Source organism: Athene cunicularia, assembly GCF_003259725.1.
Source record: "Athene cunicularia isolate RWA chromosome 12 unlocalized genomic scaffold, athCun1 chr12_part1, whole genome shotgun sequence".
Lineage (NCBI taxonomy): Eukaryota > Metazoa > Chordata > Aves > Strigiformes > Strigidae > Athene > Athene cunicularia.
The window spans coordinates 3,595,700-3,622,437 of record NW_020799116.1 but is presented as its reverse complement, the minus strand read 5'-3'; the positions used below and the strand labels follow the sequence as shown (position 1 = coordinate 3,622,437).

Below are 26,738 nucleotides of genomic sequence, written 5' to 3'. Positions count from 1 at the left end.
ATCCGCCTCTCCGCGCCCGCCGCCATACAGGTAGCGGGGCTGCCGCGGGGAGGGGTGCCCCGAAAGAGGCGTTGGGCAAAAGGGGGCTCGTCCCTCCCAGGGGACGTGTCCGGCCCCGGGGCGGGTGGGCGGTGAGGTGAGGTGACTCCCCGTGTCCCTGGCGTGTGGGGAGCCCCAGGGTTCTGCCCCCGCCCTGCCCAGCTGCCGGTGTCTCGCAGGTGACGGTGCGGGACGCGCTGAACCAGGCGCTGGATGAGGAGCTGGAGCGGGACGAGCGCGTCTTCCTGCTGGGCGAGGAGGTGGCTCAGTACGATGGGGCCTACAAGGTATGTGGATGCCGTTACCGGGCCGGGAAAGGCCCTCAGGCGGGCCCTGACTCCTCTCTCCTGCCCTGCAGATATCCAGGGGTCTCTGGAAGAAGTACGGGGACAAGAGGGTGATCGACACCCCGATATCAGAGGTAAGGCTGCCCCCCCTCCCACCCTGGCCGTCCCTTCAGCAGCCGCTCCCCTGGTCCTCATCTCTTGGTATTCTTCTCTTTTAGATGGGCTTCACAGGAATCGCTGTCGGTGCCGCTATGGTTTGTAAATTTGCATTCCTCTACTTCTGATTTAAAAATATAAAATAAACTGGTTTTACCTAAAACCATACTCAGTATTTTAATATATTTTAATAGGCGGGGTTGAGACCGGTGTGTGAATTCATGACGTTCAACTTCTCCATGCAAGCAATCGATCAGGTTATAAACTCCGCAGCCAAGACCTGCTACATGTCTGCGGGATCGATCGCTGTTCCCATCGTCTTCCGGGGCCCCAACGGCGCCTCGGCTGGCGTCGCCGCCCAGCACTCCCAGTGCTTCGCAGCGTGGTATGGACACTGCCCAGGGCTGAAAGTCGTCAGTCCTTGGAGCTCAGAAGATGCTAAAGGTCTGCTGAAAGCATCAATCCGGGACGATAATCCAGGTGAAGACAGGTGGATCGTGGCGATACCTAGCACTCCATCCTGAAAAGAGTGTCTGTTCTCCCCTCCTGCCCCATTTAAAACAAAAAATTGTTAAACCCTTTTTACTTAAGGTTGCTTTACTGCAGCTTTAAGGTACAAAGGCACGAAAGTATGCTTTTCCTTGCTAGCAACAGGCTGATTTTGTGCTGTGACCAGCTACGTATCTTTGGCGCCACATTGGTGCCAATCATGAAACTTAGAAGCATTTATGAATCTACTGTAAATGTGTTAAAAAGGGTGAAGGTGAGTCAGGAGCAATTCCTGCATGTATAAATAGTATCTGCGTAACTCATTTTTACAAATCATGAAGTTCAGATGATAAATTCAGAATGTCGTTAATTAAAAGCAGGGCAGCCTTTGTATTTAATTTTTCACAAACGTGCAAAATCTAAGACCTTTCTAAAACTAGCAGTTCTACTGTCGTGTTCCAGAAGTTCGCCTTGTTTTATTTGAAAATTAGTTGTAGATTTTTTTTTTTAATAATTGAGCATTGAAGTAAAGATTGAGGGTTTGGGGTTTTTTTTAACTACTTCCATAAACATAGTCCAGTCCTTGCTGCCTGGATGGGCTTAGTACCTTAAGCTAGTGTGATGCAGTACCATTAATCATTCCTGTTCCTGCAGATGTACACGTTAATGCAAGTATGTTTTCTTCTAGTTGTGATGCTGGAAAATGAATTACTGTATGGTGTTCCCTTTGAAATGTCTGAACAGGCACAGTCAAAGGATTTCATTGTTCCAATTGGAAAAGCTAAAATAGAAAGGCAAGGTAAGCTGGGAGTAGTTTGTTTCCTTATTAACTGAACTCCTTAGAAACTTCTAAAAATTATTTAGCTATTCAGAACACTGCTGCCATGTGGCACAGAAAAGTATTTCAAATGTTAAAATGTTATTTTTATCCACGTTATTTTTACTTTATTGTTCTGTTGCCCATGTAAGGAAAGCTCACCTGATTCTGTATTCATCTAAAACTATACCCTTCTAAAGGATTTCTTCTGTAATACAGAAATAGGTGATGGCTGAAAAATTTTTTTCCTCACCTTAGTAGGTCATTTTTGTCAAAAATGCAGAAAGAGGTCACTGTAGTATTTCAGCCCATTTGTTCATAATTTGTGTGAATGGTATGTTTGAATGTATATAAATGTCTGAAAAGGATAATCTGAAAACTATATGAAATACTTCTTCAGTGCCCTGAATTAAAGAACAGAGTTCTTGTCTTAGCAAGTCCTTCTGCTACCACTCTTCATGCTGTGTATGAGTGTAGAATACTCAGCATTTCAGATAAACATATGGAACTTAATGTTAGGATTCTGTTGTAAATTTAACTTGAAAGGAGCCTGGTATCTAGAAAAAAGCTTTAAATCTTGAGGGTTTATTTCTTTTTTTAACACTTGTTTCTCTTCTAGGAACTCATGTTACATTAGTGTCACACTCAAGACCTGTCGGACATTGTTTGGAAGCAGCTGCTGTACTTGCCAAAGAAGGTGTAGAGTGCGAGGTGGGTGGGTTTATGTTGCTTTTCTCTTTCCCTGAAGTGGGGGGAAAAAAAGCAGAAGGTCGTCTTATTCTGGCTTTGCAAAACTTGAGTGTGTTAACTACAAGCTTCTTACATCTGTAAAAGCCTTAACAGTACATGCTTTTCATGTTCCTGCATTTCGTGTTTCTGCATTTGACCTTTTCATCACAAAATTAAGACAGAACTACTAATGATTTTCAGATTGACCCAGCTGTATGGTGAGCACAACAATGACAGCATGTATTAGTATGGCTGTATCTCAGTATAGTCAGACTGACCTATCTGGGATTTTCCAGGAGCCACCAGAAACTGTTCCACAGGTTCTCTGCCAGAATAAAAAGTTAGAAATTTTCTTAACTTTGAAGTCTTGTCTTTGAAGTCCGAATAGATGAAAGTGCTAAAGGGCACTGTAGCCAAGCAGTTGGTAACTGACAGGCTTAGATCATAGCAAAACTCACACAGTGGCCCCCCCTGCCCCTTTTTTTTTTCTTTTTTTTTTTGTTTCCCCAGGTTATAAACCTGCGCACCATTCGCCCAATGGATATTGAAACAGTGGAAGCCAGCGTTGTAAAGACAAACCATCTCGTCACCGTAGAAGGAGGTTGGCCACAATTTGGAGTAGGAGCTGAAATCTGTGCCAGGATCATGGAAGGTACCAGGTTTTGCATGTTAATCTCACCCCCTAGTCTAAATCCCGACAACTTCTTGATAAAGCCAGATGAAGGCAAAGTTAGGGTTTTATATCTGAGCAGCTTGAGCCGAGCTGTCTTGCTCTAGAGATTTTCACAGGGTGGATCCAGTTTGTCTCCAATTGCAAGTAATACTTATCCCAGGAACATGACTGTGTGAGAAGTGGGATGGAAACTTTTTGTCTAAACCACAGCACGTGAAGATAAATGAGCAAGGAACAGTGCTCGCTGGAATATTAGAGCTGTGGGAACAAAATTGTTTAACTAGATTCAGAAATTGGGAGAAAACCACAGTGCGTGGCAACCTGACAGCTGTCTTTTGTTTCAGGATCTGCCTTTAACTACTTGGATGCTCCAGCTGTGCGTGTTACCGGTGCAGATGTTCCTATGCCTTATGCAAAAATTTTAGAAGATAACTGCATACCTCAGGTGAAGGATATAATATTTGCAGTGAAGAAAGCTTTGAATATCTAAGTTGTAAATACATGTTTTAAAGTTCTCCTTTACAAAGTGTTAATGGTGTTGGGCAAGTTGTATGCATAACTTCTGTTGTATAGCTACATGAACTTTTTGTACAGTGGGGAAGCTATTGTGACCTCCCAGGGTATTTATATGGGGTTACCCTCTAAGCCACACGTCATAGAAGCAACAGTGTGGTAATGCTTGTTTGTTCAACAGTACAGGTGGGAGAAATCCTATTCTGAATTCAAAATGAGGAAAAAATCCTCCATTTCTGCTTGGGTTGTAATTACCAGGCTAGCTGTGGCAGTGGTAGTTGAGGGAAGAGGTCTGGAGTCTGGTCCCAGAGTGCTGCAGGGCTCTCGAGGAGCTCATGGTCATAAGGCTTATTAAAGGTGAATGGTCGAACTGGAGTGAGTGGAGCCATGCTTTTCAGTTCACTGAAGTGCAACCCTCTGCACATCGTGGCTGTGGAAGCCTGCAGGATGGGTTAAGAATGGGAACGAGCACTCTGCTCACATGGGAAAGCTTCTGCGCAAGAGCTTAGATAAAGATCCTGCTCCTCTGCAGTACATAACAGGAAACACTACCTAATTTTTCTTTACTAGCTGCCACAGTGATTACAAAAAAACCCAACTTGCCCAGATGCTTTGCTTTTATGTTTTGGGGGTTTTTGTAAACTCATCACATGGGCTTGCTCAAACTATAATTGTTACAGTGCAAAATAAAAATAAGTTATTTTATTCAAACGCACAAAGCTTGGGTCTGAAGCAGCAGCTGTGTAGGTTGTGTGTGAAGAACTGGGAGACCGTTGCAGCAGCCCTCTGGCAGATGAGCACGTCCCAGGGTTTAGCTGAGGAGCTGCTGGGGCCTTTGGTCAGCACCTTTGGGTACAGCGAAAGGTGCCTGTAGGAGCCTGTGCTGTACCCTGGGTAGGGTGCCTCTCCCCTCAGCTCTTGGAAATACCACGAAAGCAGACAGGAGAGCTCGGGTTCTCTTTCACTCAAGGGCCAGGAATACCTTTTAGGGTATTTCCTTTGGCAGAAGTGCTGTTAAGTTTTTGGGAAGTCTGGCTTGCAGGTGCAATCCTAGCTGAATATACCCACCACCACGCTGCTGAAGGAATTCCATTAACATTTTAATAAAAATGACTGAATATCACAGGTTACATGAAACTTTGTACAGACATTCTCTGCATAGTAACAAACACTGATGTACTTGAATTTAAAAAATGGATTATCTATAATCCTTTAAAGTGCAATTTGTTTAAGGTTTTAAATCAAAAAGGATGTTTCAATAAAGTTTAAACTGTAGAATTAACTTGAAGTAACTTTGCATTTAACTAAATCAAGAATAATATCCCAGTGCCCTATTAACTCCCATTTCAAGTCTTTCCTGATTTAAAACACTTTTCCTTAAGAGTTACAGGTAGGATGTCCATTTAAACAAGTTTAATGAGACAGCATTTTTCACTCCACCAGCAAATACGGTGGGAATAAGATTTAATTCTCCAGTTCCCTCACCTGTGCAGTATGTTTTAAGGGTTGGGGGAGTTGGGTTCTCTAAAACAAAACCTGCTGATTCAATGCAGCAAGAATGAAGGTGAGTTACAAGTGCATGAAAAGAGCTGAAAAACTGAGCAGATTAAAACTACATTCCTGTAATTTGGAAAAAAAAAAAGTGGTGGAATAGAGCTAGGAAAAAAAAAAAAAGCATTAATTCACCATGATCATGGTCATTCCTATTTTGAGATTTTTATTCAGCTATATAGAAGTTGCTGTACCCCTGAAACTGTAGCTAGAGAATAAAGTTCTTGAAACCAAGTAAAGAATGGAGTACTTATCACAGCATGGCAACGCAATTCGGGCAGGGCAGTTCTGCTACTCGAGGAAAGCTGAAACGGGGTAAATTGGCCGCTCTGCGCTGGTGGATCAGTCGCCAGTCAGGAGGGTCCTGTTCCTAACAGCACAGGAGGGGGACAGGGAATTCAATCCTGCTGTGGCCAGTGGCCTCAGGTGATCCGGGGAGCGCTGTAGTCGCAGGTCTGTGTTTTCTTCAGCGTTCCTTTCTGAAAGTTTTGAATGGAGCTGAGTAAGGCTCCTCGGCTTGCGCTGACATCGGGCTGCGGGCTCGGCTGCGTTGGCACCTCTGTACTCGGAGGAGGAGCTGCTGGTGGCAGGGGTGGCGGTGGCGGTGCTGGGGGTATCGACGATGCTCCTGTTGAGTTGAGGAGAGAAGATGGAGTTTGATTATGCCAAGGAGGTCCTGCCGCAGAGGACTGCGGCTGCTTAGCTGGACTTGGTCAGTCCTGCACTAGTCACGTCATTCCTTGAATGCCAGTGGAGTGTGAAGAACAAAACAGATGAAAAATGCCAAAGTGATCAAATCCCTCTATCTGCAGGTGAGTTGTGTCATCTGAGACACCTCTGAAATGAAGCGCCTCAGTGCTCGGGGATGCAAAACGTGACTCGTGCATGATCTTGCACTGAGGGAAATGGAGATCCCTTAACAGGACTTCCCAGCTTCAGCCTCTCTTGTTTATCTCCACTGAAGCAACTTGGTCTTTGGTCATGAACAGTAACAAAGACTGGAAGCCAATCTTAGTACTTGGTTTTATTTTATGACTAACTTTACATTCTTACAGAGGACTGCATCCCTGGAGAATTTGTGATGACTGCTTGGTCAGATTTTCCTCCATTTTTAAAGTTTAACTGCAGATAGAGTGTTCTGGAAATGTTTTACACTTCACAGTACTGTCAGACTTTCTCCAAACACATCGTAACAAATGCTTGTTTCACAGGCTGAATGAATCACAGCAATCTGCCCCTCGTGTTCCCCCCAGTCACCTCTGCGCTCTGGCCCTTGCTTTCTACCCCAGTCACGCCCATCTCGTGCTTCTCATCGTGGCTCAGCCTCCAGCTCCTGCCCCCGGGGAAGGCAGAGCCCGCAGCAGGGACCTGTGTGGAGCTGCTTCCCGGCAGCTGGGAGCCCTGTTTGCCCCAGGCAGCTCTCCCAGACACCCTGATCTTGTGCTGCTGCCCACTGCAGCATCATTTCTACACGAGTACAAGCAAAGATCCAGGCAAGAGTAAGAGTAAAGGGCTTCAGAGGTGACCATTTGCCCTTCCACAAGACATCCACGGGAAGGTGGCATTTGCAGCCCCTCACCAGCTATATGGGGAACGATGGGCCTCTCTTGTCTCACAGGTTCTGGAATAAGCAGGGGAATAGTAATGAGTATCTTGGAACTATTCAACAGTCAATTTGAACTCTATCATCTAGATCATGAGTTATTCCGTAGTAAGACTAGAGAGACAAATAGCATCTATAAAGACTTGCTTCCAGTAGCCTAACCTACTAAGGGGAACATAAGTGACAGGAACTGTGATACTAAAGGACAACAAAGCACAACAACATGAGGCCAGCCAAGAGACTGTGGTTACTGACATGGCACTGCTTGCTATGAAGTAAAGAAAATACCAAACAGGTGAAGGACATGATGCCACACAGACTCAAGAAGGATTCAATGAAGGATAAAGCTCGGCTACTGGGGAAAAAAAAAAAAATGCAGGCAAAGTTATCTATCTGTGCTCCGTTGCTCACTAACAGTTGCTCTCAGACTAACAAGTAATAGTAAAAACTTAACTGCTCTAATTAAAAAAAGCAGTTACACTAGATGGGAGTTGTAACTCAAAGCTTCCTCGTTTTCTATTTGTACCAGTGTTTGAAGAGAGGCTTTTCCCACACGGGAGCAAGCTCAAAATGCCGAGTGTTCACACAAAGCCTCCGACCTTGCCAGTGTACGTTAATACGTGCTGTGAGTGTAGCACTTCCAAATCTTCAGGAGAAATTCTCATTGGCATGAAAACCTTCTGTGACAACAAAACATGGAAGTACATATTGGGCTCATCTTCACTTTCCTCCCTTCCAGAAGAAATACTCAAGTCCTAATAGAAATATCGGAGAGCAAACGAAACAATTTAACATGCCTGTTGCATGTGGATCAACTGCGCTCTCAAGTAATCAAAACATGACACAGTGTTAGCACAAACTGAAATAAATTGCATATTGATGCCTTGGGGCCATCTAACTTACCCAAATCTCTTTTACACTAGCCAAATATGGAAGCCAATTTATTATTAGAAAAAATGGAAAACCATCCCCTTAGGTTAGAGTCCTGTTTCTCACATGTGTACAGACTGACAGCAACGCAAAACTGGACACTTTGCCGAAGGAAGAACAAGACCGAGAACAGTTCAGGTAACAACTTTTGTGGCTAAAGCGGTCAGAGGAGAACACTGTAGGACTCATGTACCAACGCTATCACCAAACTGACTGGACGAACTACTGTAAGAGAGCCAGGATCAGCTAATTGTAAATGAAATGGCTTGAAAGAGGTGGAAGAATTGCAGAGAACAAAGACAAGATTTTTTTGGTTCAGAATTTTAAGGCGAGGTTGAAGAGGCTACACAAGTAGTTTTCCAAAATGCAATAGGGAATGACCATGAGAACAGGGGCCAGAACTCTGTATGGCATACAAATACAGTGGTAACATGTGCAGTGAGAGAAGGAACACATCTGTCAGAAACGGAAGAAAAAAGCCACAAAATGCTTGGATCACTAAGTAGTATTCGGCCAAGATTCCATGTGTGATCTTCAAATTTTGGCCTAGTTATTTTACAATGGGGGTGCAAAAGACAGGGAAGCAGGGGGGAGAGGCCACCTTCCTTCCTGTAAAATTGTTAAATTCCTCAGGACTCACTACTGAAACTGAGCTGCCAGCCACATACAGTTAAACTCTTGGGAGACTGATTACAGACAACGATACTCTTACACCTGAGCTCTGCCTTAAAATGTAAACACACACAAGGTTTAGAATGGTATCTGACTAGCTATGAGCATTATATATTGAACCTATTAATTAAGAGCTTGATACCGAAAATCTTCACATTTATTCATTTCAGTCAATCAAAACCAAGCTGTCCTTCCCTTCTTGATGCGAGTGGTGCAAAGGAAATCTTGGCTCACATTTGTGTACTCATATGCAGTTACATCTACAGATTAAGTGGTTCTGCCCAACAGTGAAGTATTTTTCTGTATTTACTAGAAAAAAAAAACCCAACATTTGAGACAAGTGCTCAGTTACCATTTGACCTTTCCAACACATATGTTGGAAGAAGTTGCCTGAAAACACACATTTTACTCATTCATGCAGTTGTAAGAATAAAACACTCAAACAAGAACTTACCAAGGGTTTTTTACAGGGACAGTTTTGTTAAAAGAGTGTGTTAAAAGGAATAGGAAGTAAATCAGATGCTGTAAACTTGATGCCTGAATTGAAACAAAAACTTAATTATGAATTTAAAGTGACAGTAATTGTGCAAACAGCATTAAAAACTTGGCTGAGAATGGGATGCAAACAAAGAAAATCATTTTAGTGATAGAGGTTTTTAAAGATGCTGTATTTCATTAAAATAATCCACAGGAATGTTCAGATCTTTTTCTTCTATTCCCTCCCAATACTAAGCAAGTTCAAGATTTGCATTCAACTTTCCCATACAGAAACAGAGCATCTTTAAAGAGATAAATCAGCATTAGCTTACTTTTCCGAAAATTCACGTTCAAAATGATGCATGCTCTATTGAAGACAGCAGAGAAAGAGAGAGGACACAAGTTAATCATCTGGTTCTCGTGTCAAAGTAAGAAAAACAGATACTGTTAGCTGAAAAGTTAGTACAAAAAAATCAATATATTCTTATTCACTGACAAGTACGAGGATAGCAGATGGACTATTTCGTATTATATATACACAATACTTTGATTCTGAAAAACGAACCACGATTTGGCATGCTATAAGCATTATTATACTCGATGAACAAACACAACACACATGCTTTCCGTTGCACAGGCCATAATTCAAGCTTTACAGGATTAAAGTGCATTTAGAGAGCTTTAACAAGAAATTTGCAGGAAGATTATCCATGGAAGACAAAATCCATTCTGTTCAAGGAACACTTCCTGTCGTATTAACACCTGTATTTACACTTATGCTGCACGGGTCGGAGACACTCAAGCACTTACTAAAGCATTCAAATTATCTTACAGAGGGGTGAAGGGCAGAAAAGATGCACCATCTGGGTGTGTACGAAACGTATGTTGTACTGAAGGATTCAGAACAAGCAGCACAGAAAAAGACAGCTAAAGCTAAGGACAACTCTCGCACTTTATTCCCACAGGGAAGCAAAAATGGGACCCTCCAAACTTTATTGTAAGAGAGCTCACTGGTATGTTATAGGTTTATTGGATTTGGAGAAGATGCAGTGAAGTTTTAAATAACCCATACCACAGTGTTCTGCATCCTTTCGGATCCTAGCCACGGCTTAGAGCCACAAAGAAAAATAACAGATTTTCAAGGAAGTCAAGAATTGTGCAAGTGGAGAAAAAAAGAATCAGACATTCACGGAAGAATGTCAGAAACACGGGAAGTTACATTGGAATCACTTGCCACAATCTAAACAATGCATTTCAAAGATGTTATTTAGCTGAGTATCTGCAACAACAGCAGCCCAAAATATTCTAGTCAATGAGAAAAGCCCGTGAGAGCCTGAATTTCTAGCAGACCCCTTTCCCCTCAAAGCAGGTCCTGCATTCAGTCCTACAGCTGTCGTTATGAAGGCAGCTGAAGCCAGCAATCATTTTATTTCTTAGTACGTTTTGCACTGACTATACCAAGCCCTCTGCTGCAAGCTAAGTCTCACCAGGCCCTTGTTCAGAGACAAGGCACCTCCCAACACGTGAGAAACCCCCTGAACAAGCTTCTTTCCCCAGGGCATCAGCCTGGAGCCCGTTCCCCTCTGGTCAGTGCCTCTGGCTCCGCACATACCCACACACTGCACTGATTTGGCTGGTTACAGGCCAGGACAAGGGCAAGAGCTTCTCTTGGGGACACTTTTCCATGTCGGCCTTCGTTTTGCCATGGTGTCGTATCAGCAAGAAGCTTTGAGATGCCATGATTCTAAAACAACCATGACCAAACCAGAAAAACAGACTGAAAGCCTCGTTCCCCTTTTGAGAGTCATCTCACCACACTGATACCCACAAGCAAGTTTAGTTTAGAGTTAAATATCCTTAGTAAGTACAAGAAACTGGAAGAGAGATATACAAGCTACACATGCATCACTTGTCACAAAGAAAGTCCTACCATGGGGCCAGTGAGTCCTTCACTGAGTCAGTAATAGCACACTTGTTTAGAATGCTAAAATTACAACAATGCTGGTGAAAAAAAAAAAAAAAAAAAAAAAAAAAAGAGGCGTGCCAGCTTCCCCTTAGAACTCATATCTGAAGTTTCTTCTATGAATTCTACTCAGAAAAGCATTCCTGAAGGTGACACTTGCCTTTACACCTGATAAAAAGGATCAAAGCCATTGGCACTCTAAAGCACTTGCCAATCTGAAAGTGGGTAGGGCCACGTGCACCGACCATGTCAAATGGGGCTGCTCACCACAGGTCACCATGAGCACACTGGCAGCAGGATGACCAACACACTGTGACAATGTGGTCTGAACAACAGCGCCAAATTTTGAGCTCAAACTTCAGCCCTTTTTAGCCATTTGAGCCATGTCTACACATAAACCTACGCAACACGGCCAGAACTTTAAAAAGCTTTCAAACCAAGTTCCAACCAAGTTTCAAGTAAAAATGGAAATAAAAGATAGTTTTATTGGAGAAAAATAAAGTTTTCTAAACATCTGTCCGTTTCGGAGGCATAAGGATTTCTTTTGCCTTTTCAGCTACTTCCTTTTAACACATCCAGAACTTGAAATAAACCCTCCGGCTTAGAGTCAGTACATCCAACAGTGTAACACAGCAACTGTAATTATCTTGTTTAGACTAACCGGGAGAAGTTAGTTCATAAAATATACACTTCAACATACCCTCAACTTGACAAAGAAATGCCTAATTTGAATTTCAGCATGACTGATGTGAATTACATTACACAGAGTGCAGTGTCCTTTGAAAGACCATCCACAGCAAGCAGATGCGATCGCATCGCCTCGGGTAACGAGTTGTGCTGTGCAGAAAGTTCCTGGGACTAGAAATCATACGCCATGAGTCACCATAACAAACAGCAATGCTACGGACTGCTTCCCTTCCAGAAATGTATTCCATTAACACCTTTTGCTGTTAATGTTTGCCAGCACTCCTCTTCTAAGCCTTTCAGACTGAAGCACATCCACTGCCACTCAATATTCAGGTTTGTAATCCTGTAAAAACTTTCACAACCATTTCTACTGCCCACTCAAGCAGATTCTTCACCACTTCCCACCACCTGGCCTAAACATTAGCAAAACTGTTTGCACAGCTACACAGCAAACTGGAAGACAGAACTGGGCAAAAATAATAAAGATACTCTTTTTAACTCAATCTCTAACTTGTTTCCACCAGTTCTACTGGTGTTATCAATGGGCTGTGAGCAGAACTGGGGAGGTTCATGCAGCCTAAGCCATCGAATTTCTCACACCCAAAGGTCCTGAAACTACATCACAGCAGTACAGGTGTAGAGACAATGCACAGAAACAAGGGATCAACAGACAGTATTTCAGAGTCAGCTGACCATTAACATCAGAACAAATGCATACTGCAACACGAGGCCCAGAAAGTGCCTGGGAAGCAGCAATGTCGGTAGGACTGGACTAACAAGAGACTTTGAAGCAAGCACTTATACTCCACGGGTAAATTATGGAATGTATATCTCAAGAAAGGTTATTAAATGAAAAAGCACAGTATTAAAAAGTTCTCTATGGCCCTCCAAAGAAAGCATGTGCCCACATTCAGGCTGACACAAGACCAAGTGTCTGTGTTCCATCCTTGAAAACCACCATCCCTTAACCATCCTTGGGAATAACACCCACAGTTGAGGGGCAGGGAGGGGGGAATAAATTAAAAAAAAAAAAAAAAACCAAAAAAAAAACCAGCACAAAGAAGATGACAAATACCGTAATGACTCTTGAACTTACCTGCTGTAGAGGGCGGAGTGGGGGATGATGGAGATGTTAATGGGGAACTCGCCCCAGAGCCTGCTAAATAAAACAACAGTCTAGTAACTAAAGCTGCGACATTAAAATTCAACACAGTCAGACAAGGCAGATTGTTGGAAAGAGGCCAACTTTATTGACTGAAGATCCAATCCTGCTTCCACTGAAATCTTGGGAAAGATTCCCATTCATAGGAAGAGTGTCACTCAAACCCGATCTGAACAGCGAGGCTTTACAGTACACAGTATCAGAGGAGGTCCAAACACGTAAGAAGCTCACTCAACAGTATTCCTCAATGGGAAACCCTTCTTTTCTGTTGCTTAGGCTGTTGGATTTCAGCGTCCAAATTCTGTTCTCCTTAAGAGTTGTGCCACTGCATGGATGGCACCCCATTTCTCCTTCTAAGAGATGATTTTCAATCAGTTGCTGGACTCCACAGGTTACTCTGATAGCTGTCTATTCCACAATAGGCTGCTTTTGGACACATTTTAGCCAAGCAAGTCTACTCTGTTAAATCGTTTGGTCGTACCAACCATTCCTTCTAACTAAATAAAGACCTGTCAAAGGCTCTGCTGTTTTAGAATTCCATACTGAAGCAGCAATTGAACAGATCATTTTCTCACTCATGTTAACACCTTACTATGGAATACAGATCACCACAGAGTCTCTCCCTAAGGGCTGCATTATTAAATGGCCCAAATAATGGATGTTGTTATTTTTCCACTCAAATACCAAACAGAATGAAGAGACTGATTTTTTTTTGAGGAATGGGGCACAGGAGATAGGACACATTGCTTTACATTAGGCAGCTGAAAATCTACCACTGACAATATTTTTAAGCCCTTGATTTATCTGTTATTAAATACGCATAGCAGTGGTACTAGGCTTTGGTAGTTCAGTATTAACATGTAAATTGATGGTGACCCTGCATCTTTTAAGCCAAAAAATGACAACAAGAACAAAAACATTGACATAGCTGTGTAGAAGCAAGCTCTCCTCACTGTAGTTACCTGAGTTATTTGAGTTGCTGTATTTTGCTGAGTGTTCTTCCCCACTTTCATAGGCAGAGCGCTTTGACTTCTTTAAAATGGAACAAAAGAAACAGAAGATGGGAATGAATAATCGCCTTCCATGATAAGGATTGAACTGACACACAGATCTGTAACAGCCATCCACTGTATCACACAAGGTATATCAAGGCCTAACATCCACCTCCCCACACCCAACACATGCTTGCTGTGATGACAACAGCAGCAAGGCTGTTCTGTGCTCAGATATCTCCAGGCAAGCAACCAGAGCAACTCCAGCGCCCTCTGACCACAAGGGAAAGGCAGAAAACTGACCCACCAAAAAGGGAGAGAAATGCAACAGTGCGCTGCAAGAGCAGACTAATAAAAGCTCTAATCCCCTCACTGGGCAGCAGGAAGCAGCACAGGTTGTCATCTGTGTGTGAGGTGTTAACTAGGACTGTTTTCATACAGCAGCCTTAAACATGTTAAACCATTCACAAGTCAGTTACCATTGTAACTTAAACTTCTCAAAATAAGTATTGCTTAGCTACAGAAGTGAAACCAGTCAGGAAATAGTACAGAAAAACTCAGAACAGAGCGGTGTACCTGAGCTTGTGCATGCTAAACATTCAAACAAGATACAGGTCTTTTTCTGTGTTAGAAACCTATTTAAAGATTGCTTACTTTTCGTGCTAAGATCTTCCTTTTCTTTTTTTCTTCTTCAGAGCCATGATGAGATTGAGCTCTTGTCAGCCTTCTGTGCTGGTGAATCTTCAAAATTAAGTGAAAAGCAGAAAAAAAAACACATTAAGATCTTAAATGTTCTCAAACAAGGCATATGTTTCGGGTACAAGAAAACACCCTGTAGTCACTTTACATATTTAGTTTTCTTTTTTCATTTTTAGTTTTTATCTTTACTGTTGCTGGTAGAGGATGAAGCCTCATGCTGCAGTTAAAATGATCCTTTAACTTAGGAGCCACTGCCTATGAAGCTGCATCACTTATAACAGTGAAATACCATACAACAGCTGCTCTGCAACTCCTCATACTGCATTTTTGGGAAAGAAGTCTGTTAACGAAAGCCTTTATTACTCAAAATCTCTTTTGAGTAAAAACTCACTTTCCCCATGTGAAAGTGAAATGATGAAATGGAACGTCTGTAGGAAATACAGTAAAGAAACGCAGACATTACCAATTTCTGTTCTTCTGTTAATCGCTTTTCCGTGCATTCCTTGGAGGTTTTCAATGCCTCTTTTAGCTTTGTAGGAATCTAACACGGAATGGGGGGGAAAAAATCACAGCACAAAATGTGATAAAGGAAAACACAACTTCACCACTTGAAACACACTGTTCATCTGATCATGTTGCTCACCTAAAGCCCCAAGTTCTGACACTATTCTCTTAGCAAAGGAGAAAAGAAGACCCTGAATGCATGTTTTCCACTCCAAACCTAGCTACAGATCTAACACCAGGGACAAAGAAACACTGAATAATGGCAGGGATATCCTAACGGCAGGGCCAGCTAACTATTCTGACTCACATTACCTAGCAGCCTCTTCTCAGATAAAGCACCATCATTAGTCACACAGATGAACTCCAGGACAGGAACTGCACTTGAACTCATGGGTCACCCCGTGCCCCCCCTTCTAAGGGGTGATATAACGTTCTTGGGTACAGTTCAGCAATGGAATTCAAATACTGATGGCAATCACCATAAAGCCAAATAAAGCCAGGTCTTCTCTACTCTATCTGTCAATTATGTGTAGCTACCCACAGCCTGGCACTTCCACAAACATCAGCAAATCGATGTTCAACTCTACCTTAAACTGTGGTTTCTCGGAGTTTGTTAGCAGGACGTCACTGAATAATCTGTGAGTAGAGGAAACAAAACAAAACAAAACAAGAATATTATTCCCAAGAGATAGAACCACAGTGAGAATACTACTGGTGCTGTTCGTTTAACTCCCTCTTTCTACTTTTCCTTCTCTGTTCTCCTCCCTCAGCCACTGTTTGGGTTTTTTCCACAGGTTTTTAGATACTGCTTTTTATATTCCATGCACTGCTGTAAAACGAGCAGCACCCAACCCTCAGAATGTAGCCACTACTGATGGCAGAGTAAGCAAGACTGTGTGAAGTATTCTGAAAGCTGACAGACCAGGTACAATTATCAAAGGCATTGAAGGTTCCCCCAAAACAGAATGCCTTTTCCTTAAAAGCATATGGATTCTTTAATGACAGAAGATTACCAGGGACTTTATTTTAAATTTCACCTAAACAAAATCATTGCTCTTTTTAAGAAAACTCTCGTAGGAGGAGTATTGTTTCAGCATTAACAAGAACTGCGTAAAAGATCAATGAGTGAACTTAACATTTGAAAATATCTGCATTCTTGTCTGTACTCTGGCAAAGGCAACTAAAGAAAGTATTCTAATATTTGTCGTCTCCCCTCTATGGTATCAGCAGCAACAGCATAAATGATTAATCCTTTTCCATCCAAAACAAAGACACTAGAGGGCAATGGTAGTCTGAAAATAAACTGGTTAGTCCATTTCAAGATACTTTGTTCTGGAGAACATACTAGAAAACTGTCCCAAAAGAGATCTCAAGCCTGGCTCTGAGATAAATATTTCAGAAATCTTTTGTTGCTGTTCGCTACAGAAAATTATCACAGACCTGTATTAGAGAAAACAAATTCACATCTAGAATCAAGTCTATAAGAATAGCATTCCATGAAAAAAAAAATCAGAAATAAAGCAAATTTTAAAAGACTTTTTAAAAAAAAACATGAAAGTTCACCCTTGTTTACAGGGATTTTTTCTGAACCTTTCTGATTACATGCCCTTGCAAAATTAAACAAGTTTATATAGTTATAATAAATTTTAAAAGTTAATATTTAAATTATATTAATTGCTTTAAATTACATTAATTACAGTGCACATCTACATAGAACACTTTCGTGAAGAGTATTGGTATGAAGGGAATGTCGTGTAACATCCTACACATCCGACAGAGTTGGCCATGGATTGCTCAACATGTTTTAAGACCAGTATATCCCGGTACTCAGAGTTTTATAGTATTTCTTCTCTGCTTACATTCTTCTCTCCACCTCCCACCTCCTTTAAGAGCAGAGGAAAGGAGGAGTAGAAGGAATTGAAGGCAGACACATGCCTGCAGTGACTCTTCCAAACCAGGAAACACAAATCTTGGAGCGTGCTCTAAGTGTACAGCAATCTGTATACTCTGAGATCAGACCCAGAATTAGGTATGGGCAATCTGTCATTTATAAGGCTGTGAATCTGGTGCCTCGTATGAAGAAAAAAATAAAAGAACCCCCCACCAGGAACTGTGGTTCTACACTCAGCATGCTGGTGACATGTCGCAGCAGTGGCAGCAGATATTTCCCTGGTAATACTGTCTCCTAATGGCAGGCAGGATGGCACTGCAGGCAGGTGTGATCTCCAGCTCAGTCCTGCACTGACATTGCTCCCTTTCTGCATCCTAGTCTTGCCCCACACCCGCCCTTACCACTTCACTTCATCACTGGGAGGACAGCCTGTAAGAAAATCCATTCTGTCTGCTTCAGAGAATCCCTAAGCCAGTCCTGCAAGAAACCAGCCAGAACTTCCACACAACATTTCATACCCAGACTCAAGTCTAAGTGTCACTGCTGTGCACGGCAAGAGATCTACTTTGCTAGTCATAAGCAATCTTACAGCAAAATCTACCGAAGTAAGTCTAAAGGAGACATGCAAAAAAGACTCCTTATTCTAAATGCTTTAAAACAATCTGTACATTACCTTAACCATGCATGCACTACTTTAATAGCTGGATCAATTTAAACCATAGCACCATGCTAAATAAAACGCATCCAACAGCAGCTTCAACACACCATGAGACAAAATGTTAAACAAGCATCTATCATATTTACAAGGGACAGGTTCTGTAAAGCCCATCAATTTTAAAGCTTCCTGTAGGATACGCTATACATCCCTTAGAATAAGAAGCAAATCTTTCCAAAAAAGAACCAAGAGCAAAAAGGTTCTTCCTCCTAATACAATTAAAAACATCACTGTGAATATAAATCAAGACTTACGGCATCTGTAAGAGCCGTGAAACAGTTGGCATGCCATTCTTCATAGCTTCACAGGTCAGAATGGATTCCAACACAGACACTACCAAAGAAAGAATAAGAATGAACACATTTTTGCACGGCGGGACAGCAAATGATTTAGAATGAACGTCTGGCACTGCTGTGTGATGTTCCCCTAAGTACTGCATCAACTAAGCAGTCATGAAGCTCTGTGGCATGTGGTTTTTATTATAATGTTATATTACACATACAAACTTTTCAAGAATGTTAGACATGAGGCGAGGGAATCCAGGCATCTCATTACTTACTACACACTGCTTTATCACTCAGTTAATAATTAAAACAAAAGTTTTATTTATATGCCACATATATTTCAGGAAGAGCACATTTTCTATTTTTACAAATTACTAATTCTTTCCAGTCACAGGCTGCAAAGATCTTAGGCTGCTATTTCACAGCACTTCAGTTTAGGTAAAATGTAAGAGCACACCCAGGAAGCTGAGACTGATATTTTTTCATTTGTATACTCACCAACAAACACTGATGGTGCAGGAGGGAAACTGTCTACTGGAATCGTATCTGGGGGTCTTCCATATGTCATTTCATACAGTAAGTGTCCAAAGCAATGTACATCAACACCTTCTAAAGTCTGTGGAGGAACAACAAAATAAAAACACAGCTTGCTAGAACTCATCACTTTTTCACAACTGGTTTGAAAACACAATAACCCATTAAAAATGGACTTGCATTTGAAGATAGAAAAGAAAAACCATAAAGACAGTTCCTAACCACAATCACAGCTTCAGCCCAAATGAAATCTTCACGCCTCAAGCTAAAGAAGCTCCTGCTGTGTTTCTGTATGTGTTGGTACAAATGGGATAGCAGTATAGTCAGAAAAACGTGTAAACTTTTTCCGTACAGAGTTCAGAGGGCCATACAGTGATACAAATCACAACCAAGGACATTTTCCTAGCTAAGTCAAACAGCAAAGAATGAGATTCATAATATGCCCAACTGTCACTTTACAGGGAGGTAGATTAAAAAGCAAAAATGCATACCAAAAACCTGAGGACTTTCACCCCTCCTTACGTTTGTACAAGCTTGTACATACATGCCAAGCTCCCAGACAGCACATTTACAAGATTTCTGAATCATATTTAAAGAGAAATGGCTCCTCATATTGGAAGAGGCTTAGAGCTTTGATGGCACTAACAGAGCTGGACTAACCATGAACTTCGGAGTTTCTTTGACAACACAGTAGAACTCGTTTAGCAAGGTTGGCAAGCAGCTGTCTCGTGATGCTGTACGGAATTTATTACAATGAGTAACTTAAAGGCATGACAAGATGCTGGCTAGAAGACTCTATTGCTGCAACAGGGCAAGTTTGTTTTCATATTTTTGTAGGAAGATAATATTTTGCTTTGCAAGCCTTCTGTTAAGAGACACCCTTCAAACAAATAAAAACCAGCTTTTAATAGCTAGACATCTGCAAGCATCTAACCAATTTTCACACTGTCCTCCAAAGACAAGGCTAATTACTAGTCCCACCTAAGGCCAGGTAATAAGCTGTGCTCATTGTACAGACATACAAGTGAAAAACTGTGGTAGACAGTATGCACGTTCCTATGAAATACAAGACCAGGGTGGAAAAAGATCTTAAAACCAACTGCAGTTTACCTCTATTTGTGCCAGCACTGCTGTCACAAAAATACTCACCTGCAGTCCCCTTCTACCTGCTTACCTTTGGCCTCAGCCTCACTCCAGTGTGCTGCAACAAAACTTCTTTGCAGCCAGACAGTGATTTGGAGGAAGCAGAAAAGGGATTGGATGGAGAAAAGTATTAAAGAAAAGGGGTTGAGAGAGGTTTTTTTTCATTCTAGTCAGTCCTCCACAAACAGAAGTTGAGGATAAAGGAATGCATAAGAGTCAGCTGAATTAATTGTCTGAGTCTTACATTAATTTTCCGAAACTGTGAAAAGTATGATCGATAAAATGATGGAAGTCCCAACAAGGAATTTTCTAGATCCAGTAACTTGCAGGGGGGGGGGGGGGCAGATCTTACCTTATAAATAAGGTCTTTTAGTGTCCCTTTTTCACTGAATGGTCTAATAACCAGTGCTGAAGATTCATTGGCAGTGGCAAAAGTGATTTTGTAAATATAGGGATGCTACCAAAAGAAGAAACTGTAGGTAAGTGTTAGATGACAGGTTCTGTAATTCAGTTTTGCTTGATTTACAAGAAAAGCTCTGCCTGTATATTTAAGGTAATAAATTTGATCCTGTCAGTGACATCTGCTCAAGTTATTCAGTCTTAACCAGGAGTAAATGCAAAGAAAATTTCACAAGGACATTGTTCAATTTCCACATAAATTGAAAAATAAGAAAAAAAAAAATCACTATTTTTAACAAAACAGATTGGCCCTTTAGACAAATGAAGAATCCAGCACCATTAGCACTTCTATTTGAGCAGCTTTACTGCAGGTTTAAGTCATGCTAAACCAATAAATTCATTCACAGTTTTATACAACTATGTCACATAAGGAAACTTGGCATTAATAGCTGTCATAACACTTTTTATGTCTTCAGAAATTATTATAACAACTTCCTGCAACTTTGTCAAACCAAATGAGAGAGCACAGCTGGAAGTAAATTACACATGCAACACATATACTAATTGAAAGAGCTAGTTAAGAAAAGACCCCTTGTTCGTGTCTTATTTTAATCCATCCGTTTCAATCTGGTTTGGGGGTTGAGAAGCCTAGTTTTCAGCCTCTTCTGTTGTGCTCATCTGCTGGGTTCCAGGACTGAACAGAGGTTTACCATCCTTCTCAGCCAGTCTCCCACATGCTTAACATCCTTAAAGAGAAACTCCTTTTGGAGTTTTTCAGTTTTTCAGATAGAGATGCCTATTGGATTTATAACGTGGCATTGCACAGGAGCTTTAAAATTGTACAGCCTCCACTGTACTTCTAATAAAATGCTCCTGTCTTATGTTCAAAGAACTGAAAGAGTAACAACACTCATTCCACTGCCTTGTCCACTACTGCCTGAGACAATCCCCAGCACACGGGTTAGCAATTACACCTAGACAGCACTATCCTGACAACTTGGACATGTTGAGGAGTTGAAATAAAAGCTCGTGATCTCACAGTACTGCACAAGAAGGAAAAAAAAAAAAAACAACAAAACAATTAACCACAAGTCTGAATCTCCTGCAATAATCCTGCAGGATTATTATTTGTGCTGAGAACATGTTACTTCACATTGTGTGGGAAATGTAATTAAAAGGCTCACACATCTTCAAATGAAAGCAACTCTAAAATTACAAACTATGTCTACCAGGCTACATGTGCTTTTGCAAGTCCTTGACAAGCACTTTTGTGCTGGCACCATTTAAAAGTTTTCAAGTAATACTCACAGAACAGGAAGAAAGAAGTTTCACAGCATACTGTAAGTCTTTGTCAGACAAGTATTTATCAGGGCCAAGATCAGCCTGAAAATAAATAGGAAAAGAATGGCATCATAATAGATGTTGCATTCCATAAGGCAAACGTGATCTATATTCTGCTCTCACAAATTAAGACAGCTGCTGGAAGGTAGATTTGAAGAGCAAGCAAGGAAATTCCACACACAGAATGAAACTTGAAGAGGCTGAATAAGGCCACGGCTTTACAATACAAAGTGTCCGACCATAAGGAAGTATTATTGCCTCCTTCCTCCCCCAGATCTGACGTGCATTGCCACCACTGAATGAACTCTGCCAGCCCCAAACTGGGGGCTGCGTGCATTGTGAACGGATAAGGCTTAAACCTCCACCTTCTTCCTCTCCAGCAAAATCCCCCTTCCCTTCCTCTGACTGCCGGCTTCAGCAGTATCTGCTCCCCAGCGAAGCCTCACGAACAGCTGTGCTCGTATAATTAAGAGGCCAGCATGTCTCAGCACAGGAGCATAAGTGTCTAGTAACAACAAACTGTTTGGTGTCAATACATGTCTACCTTCAAGGAGCAATTCATGCCTCTCTCACCTATCAGTTCGCCAGTACAACTGAAGAACCAAGGAAGAAAACCCACCCCTTCGAAAAGGATCATCTTACTATTTTCAGCAGGAAAATTTATACCCTGGTGAATAGCTGCATCGTTACAACTAAAGAAACCTGATGTGCAGGAGTGGGAACAGATGACCAGGCACAGAAACTTGCAAACTGGATTTGCTACCAGAGCAAAGAAACACCCACACCACACATCCACCTAAGGGCTTCCAAGGCTCATTCAAACCTCAGCTCCTAAGTCTGTCTCACTGTCACTCACGTATGGTAGCCAATATAAATGAAATAAGCCAGGTTCATTAAGAAAGACTTGAGTATGAAATGAAAGCATATATACCCAGCTTAACATTAGCCGTTCCTTTGGTTGATTCTTAATCTTCATTAAGAAATATTTCTTACGTATACGCCAACCTACAAAAAGAAGAGTCATCAGCAGCTTTAATTAAACACTATTATACCACAAAGCTTACAGGCAGGACAAGGTCTGTAAGCAAAGATACTGTGGCAATCTTAGAACAACTTGTATAGCTGAAAAAAAATAAAAATCAGACAAGTCTTCACACATACATGCTCTTCTTACCTATATCTTTTAATGGTTCTACCACTTCCCACTTTGGTTCTGATCGGAAGAACATTGAAACATGCTGTAAGGCAATTTCTGGAAATAAAAAGGAGAAGAAGAAGAAGAAAGAGAGAAAAAAAAATAATTTTAAGATACTACATAATGTAATTATCCACATATTAGGTAAGGTTCAATGCCAGAAGAAAGCCTGCAGGAATTCAGACTGAAAGTCAGCAAAATCACTTTAAAAGGAAATCAGATAAAAACACAGTTAAAGGCCATTTGCACTTTTAACCTGATAACTCAAATCCAGAGAGAAAACAAAGCAAGCACTGCCTTTGGAAAACTTAGCTTACCTACATTTCCAAGGCTCACCAGCTAAGATTTCCCACACCAGGTGTACATTACATTAGATCAGTAAATGTTTCTGCAATACCCGTAAAAGAGCTTTTACATCTCTTTAACGTGCATCTACATCACTATTACTACAGCTATGTGTTATTCTGCCCTTTTCTGTGCAGGCAAAGGGATTTTGCTATATACCCACACATTTCACAGGGCGGGGGGCAGACACCCTTCTGGTTACTGAGTTCTCCCACAGCTGGGAACACAACTGGTTTATTCATGAAGGAATCTGAGGGGAAAGCTCAGGGAGAAGTGGTGACAGCAGGGGGGAAAAAGGGAATCATGCCAACAAAGGAGTTTTCTCTAACATGGCTTATCTTGGCATAGAAACACAGCAAAAAGGTACGGATACGCTGATCTTTCTGCACTGCATCTTCCCTCTCTAAAAATGTGCTACAAAAAAGAGAGAGAACAGTGCAATAAATATCAGCTCACTGCTCCAGTATCTAAGAAATGACAAACGGGTGGTGTCTCCAAAGACCACAGGCAATGACTTGATTGCAACGAACTTCCCAGCAGCTTGCTGAATAAAATCTTGATGAAAGAGCTCAGAACTAACACAGAAGTCACAGTGTCTCCTAGAGGATTTAAACTGCTTTCTCAGCATTAGCCAGACAAACTGCATCCTTAAAGAGTTACTAATAATTTACAACTCCTCCACAGCTTATCATAAACATCCGGGAAATATTCTTTGCACTTTGAAGCTGAAGACACAAGAATGTTACATAAAGGGGGAGCAAAAAGACAAATGAGAAGGAAGCGGTAAGTTCCTGCTTCAGTAGGCTCTGCTTTTATGAAAACAAGCTTTGCATTTTGCAAAGAGTCAGTTGTTTGCCCGCGGACTAAATCTGTGGAGTGGGTTTCGCCACTAACAGGAAGTTTTTTTCAGTCTGTAAGACAAATATTTAACAATTTCCAGTGGCTGAAGTCAGACAAATTCAAAGAAACAATAATGAAGAGAACTGATCAGCGGGGTATCATTTGAAGGGATGCAGTGATTTTTCTGACATTTGTAGGGAGACAGTGTTTGACTTATTCAGGCCTTGAATACTCAACCTAGCTCAGATAATTAGCTCTAGGAATTCTCACAAGCCAAAGTGATAGTGGCACCTAGACAAGATGACCACAATTGTTCCTGTTGATTTGAAAAACCTCAGAACCACGATGCACGCCAAGATTCAGCGTCCAGAAGATCTGCTGTTTTAACAGAATACAGAGCTGGCAAACTTAACTCCACCTTGCACTCTGGTAGACAAATAATTTCCAACCACCAACCCTCCCCATTTATCACAAACTGTGAAAAAGTAGATGTCACTCTCACCAAACCCCCCTCCCTCAAGTTCTGCTTATACAGATCTTGACCCTCACCTCTCCTCTGTCAAATAATTCAAATATTATCTTGACAATTGCAGCATGATTCATGCACAGAGCTGGAGAAACGTTATCATATGTAATCACGGGCACAGTATGATGGTTTTGAAGGTTGTTCCCCACATCCACCGCCCACACCTCAGTGTAAATGCTTGCCAGCATTCATGGAAGACACACACACATGCTGAAGTGAAACTGTAACGCAGTTTTGCCATTTCTTACTTACCAGTGTAGTTTACAGAATAGCTGTTTGGGTCCAAGAATTTTTTTACCAGTTCACAGTTAGACAGTATGTGATGGGTAGTAATTACATCAAGATAGGCCTGGAGTCCCTTCTGTCTTTCAGCTATGAATTCACGTTCCATATTTCCAATCAATTTTTTTGGAGGAAGAGGTAGACTTAGAGTTGAGATCTTAAAAAGAGAGGAAGAATTACTAACCTTGCTCTCAAAATGGCTCGGGGATATAAATTAGCAACCTAGAAAGACTCTCAGCAGCAAGCTAACTACTGGATAACTCTTTTTGTACCGTGTATACACAAGCTTTTCTGTTTTTTCTAAGTCCTGTTATCAGGGTGAGGCAGTCAGACCACAGCCCGCATCCGACTGTGAAGAGATTAGTAAGTGGAACAACACTGAAGATGTGAGGAGACACATTTTTGCTAGTGAGTCATGCATTTAAGATCACTACACAAAACTTTCAGATACTAAGTGGCTACAATCTTCAGCCAAATTCTTTCTATCACACACCTCCGCCACAGCACGAAGCCAATTCACACCTTACCATTTTCTCTGGATAAGGTTTATGCTTTCTTATTTCATGAAGTGCAGATTAATTACTTTGCTTTGCCTCTACCACCTTTACAGGTAATTTAAAGTCCTTACTGTCAGTATTTTAAATCTGTCATTTCAAATATGGTGCAACTTTTCCATTTTCTCTTCTGAATTTTTTGCTGTACAGTTTTTAAACAGCCATACATCTTTCAACCCAGAAATAGCTGCAATCTACCAGTGGATGTACAGTAGTTGTTTTATGTTGACATAAGTGATCCAAAACTTCAGATAAAATCAGAGAAATACTTCAAAATAGGACAATGAAAAAACATTGCAGGAATTCAAAGCCTTATGTAAGGCAGATCAAAGCGATCATCTTCAGTGTTTATATGCAGTTACGTCATGTGAATTGCCAGAATAAATTTTTCATGTTGTTAACACGTTGTTTTCCTGCAGATCAAAGCACCTGCCTTGGGTATGCTGAATCTCCATGGGAGCTATCTTCAAGAAATATGTAATGCAGGATCAACGACACCAGATGCAATAACCTCATTTCTAAAGCAAACAGTTCACCAGGGAAAAGACAGGGACTTTTGCTGTTTGACCAACTTTCATTTTAACTAGTGGAAAAGAAGTAAAGGATTGGTTCAAACTGGGGCAGAAGTAGCAATCCCTTTCCATTTTTACCTCCTCTTGAACACAGGACTTGTCCTCCCACTAACCTTAGCACTTCTCCAGTTCCTGACTGAAAATCACGGACTGGAAAAGAACTATAACCATGCCTGAATTACAGAAGATGTTAATAAAAATTATCCTATCCACCGAGTGCTTTTTTAATGTTCTTTTACACCCAAGGGGAAAACAAAATAAAAACATTCAGGAATAAACCCTAAACCAACAATATACCACTTACAGCCAGTAATTCATCGATTAGTTTTAACACCAAAGGCATACAGAACTTTCATCTGGCAGACCGCTCTTACTTCAATTCTAAAACATGTTTCTAAACAAACCCTAAATCCATTCCCGGTATTACTCACTTGAAAAGCATGTCAAACCATAATCACCTTCTTGACCTGACAGCTAGCTACAATCAGAGAGAAAAGGACTCTAGTTCAGATGTTTTCAAACCACTATTATTTGTTTAAAACTTACTTCAACAAACCACACATCTGCTATTTTCCAGCAGACAGTAACATTCACCCCCAGGTTTTTGTAGCAACCTGCCAAAACACACAGCACAGCGAGAACACTGCCACAGAAGAGGACCTCACTGAGGTCCTGACCTAGCGAAGACCCTGCGTGCTTTCAATCACGAGCAGTACTTCTCCGTGGCCCCTGCTCAGCACTGGAGTTAGGATGGGCTTTGCCCCAGAAGAACCTGGGAATTAACGTTCTTATCTTCAAACCACAGGCTGCTCAGGAATGTCTGTTCAAAAGCTGCAATAAAATGCTTCACAAAAGCCAGCTATCTTGCTGGGAATACTGTACCAGTAGTTCGCTTGATCGAACAGAAGAGTGGCCAATGATCTCCACACATCTCTGACAAACAAGCGAAGAGGAAGAAATGCAAGACAGTGTGGAAGGAGCTTTTCAACCCAGAACGTAGCTGAGCATTCAGAGAATCTGGTTTGAAACTTCTTGACGCAGATCAGGGCCCCAGACAGAGCTAGCCTGGACAGCTTGGAAATTCTCAATCCTTGCTATTATTATATAGGTAGCACCAGACTGACAGCAGAAAAGTTGCGTTCCAACTCAGCTGCAGCTATGTGTTCAAACACAA

At 41.5% G+C, this 26,738-nt stretch overlaps 2 protein-coding genes across 11 annotated transcripts in view; one reads left to right on the top strand and one right to left on the bottom strand.

Annotated features, from left to right (window-relative positions):
• PDHB (pyruvate dehydrogenase E1 beta subunit) lies at window positions 1-4,288 on the top strand (the record flags this gene model as incomplete). Its single annotated transcript, XM_026857548.1, has 9 exons — window positions 1-30; window positions 219-326; window positions 398-460; window positions 545-580; window positions 677-962; window positions 1,660-1,770; window positions 2,408-2,499; window positions 3,028-3,169; window positions 3,535-4,288. Coding segments are annotated over 9 exons (1,014 nt in total), but the record flags the coding sequence as incomplete, so codon positions are not given.
• A 502-nt stretch (window positions 4,289-4,790) lies between these two features.
• PXK (PX domain containing serine/threonine kinase like) overlaps window positions 4,791-26,738 on the bottom strand; it is a 30,594-nt gene continuing 8,646 nt past the window's right edge. Inside the window, exons 4-18 of one of the 10 annotated variants that reach the window (XR_003399325.1) lie at window positions 24,409-24,595; window positions 22,425-22,502; window positions 22,182-22,255; window positions 21,218-21,292; window positions 19,755-19,967; window positions 18,332-18,449; window positions 17,804-17,882; window positions 15,531-15,579; window positions 14,903-14,980; window positions 14,395-14,481; window positions 13,711-13,780; window positions 12,683-12,745; window positions 9,269-9,303; window positions 8,914-8,996; window positions 5,850-5,882 (exon numbers count right to left, since the gene is read on the bottom strand). Coding sequence is in view for 9 of the 10 variants with exons in the window: in XM_026857687.1 (XP_026713488.1) it covers window positions 5,677-5,882; window positions 12,683-12,742; window positions 13,711-13,780; window positions 14,395-14,481; window positions 14,903-14,980; window positions 15,531-15,579; window positions 17,804-17,882; window positions 18,332-18,449; window positions 19,755-19,967; window positions 21,218-21,292; window positions 22,182-22,255; window positions 22,425-22,502; window positions 24,409-24,595 (1,374 nt within the window). In the remaining variant the exon portion in view is untranslated. Of the gene's footprint in view, window positions 7,613-8,913; window positions 8,997-9,268; window positions 9,304-12,682; window positions 12,746-12,840; window positions 13,102-13,710; window positions 13,781-14,394; window positions 14,482-14,902; window positions 14,981-15,530; window positions 15,580-17,803; window positions 17,883-18,331; window positions 18,450-19,754; window positions 19,968-21,217; window positions 21,293-22,181; window positions 22,256-22,424; window positions 22,503-24,408; window positions 24,596-26,738 lie in introns of those variants that run through there. The other 9 variants (XM_026857690.1, XM_026857691.1, XM_026857689.1 and 6 more) reach the window with 9 other exon arrangements.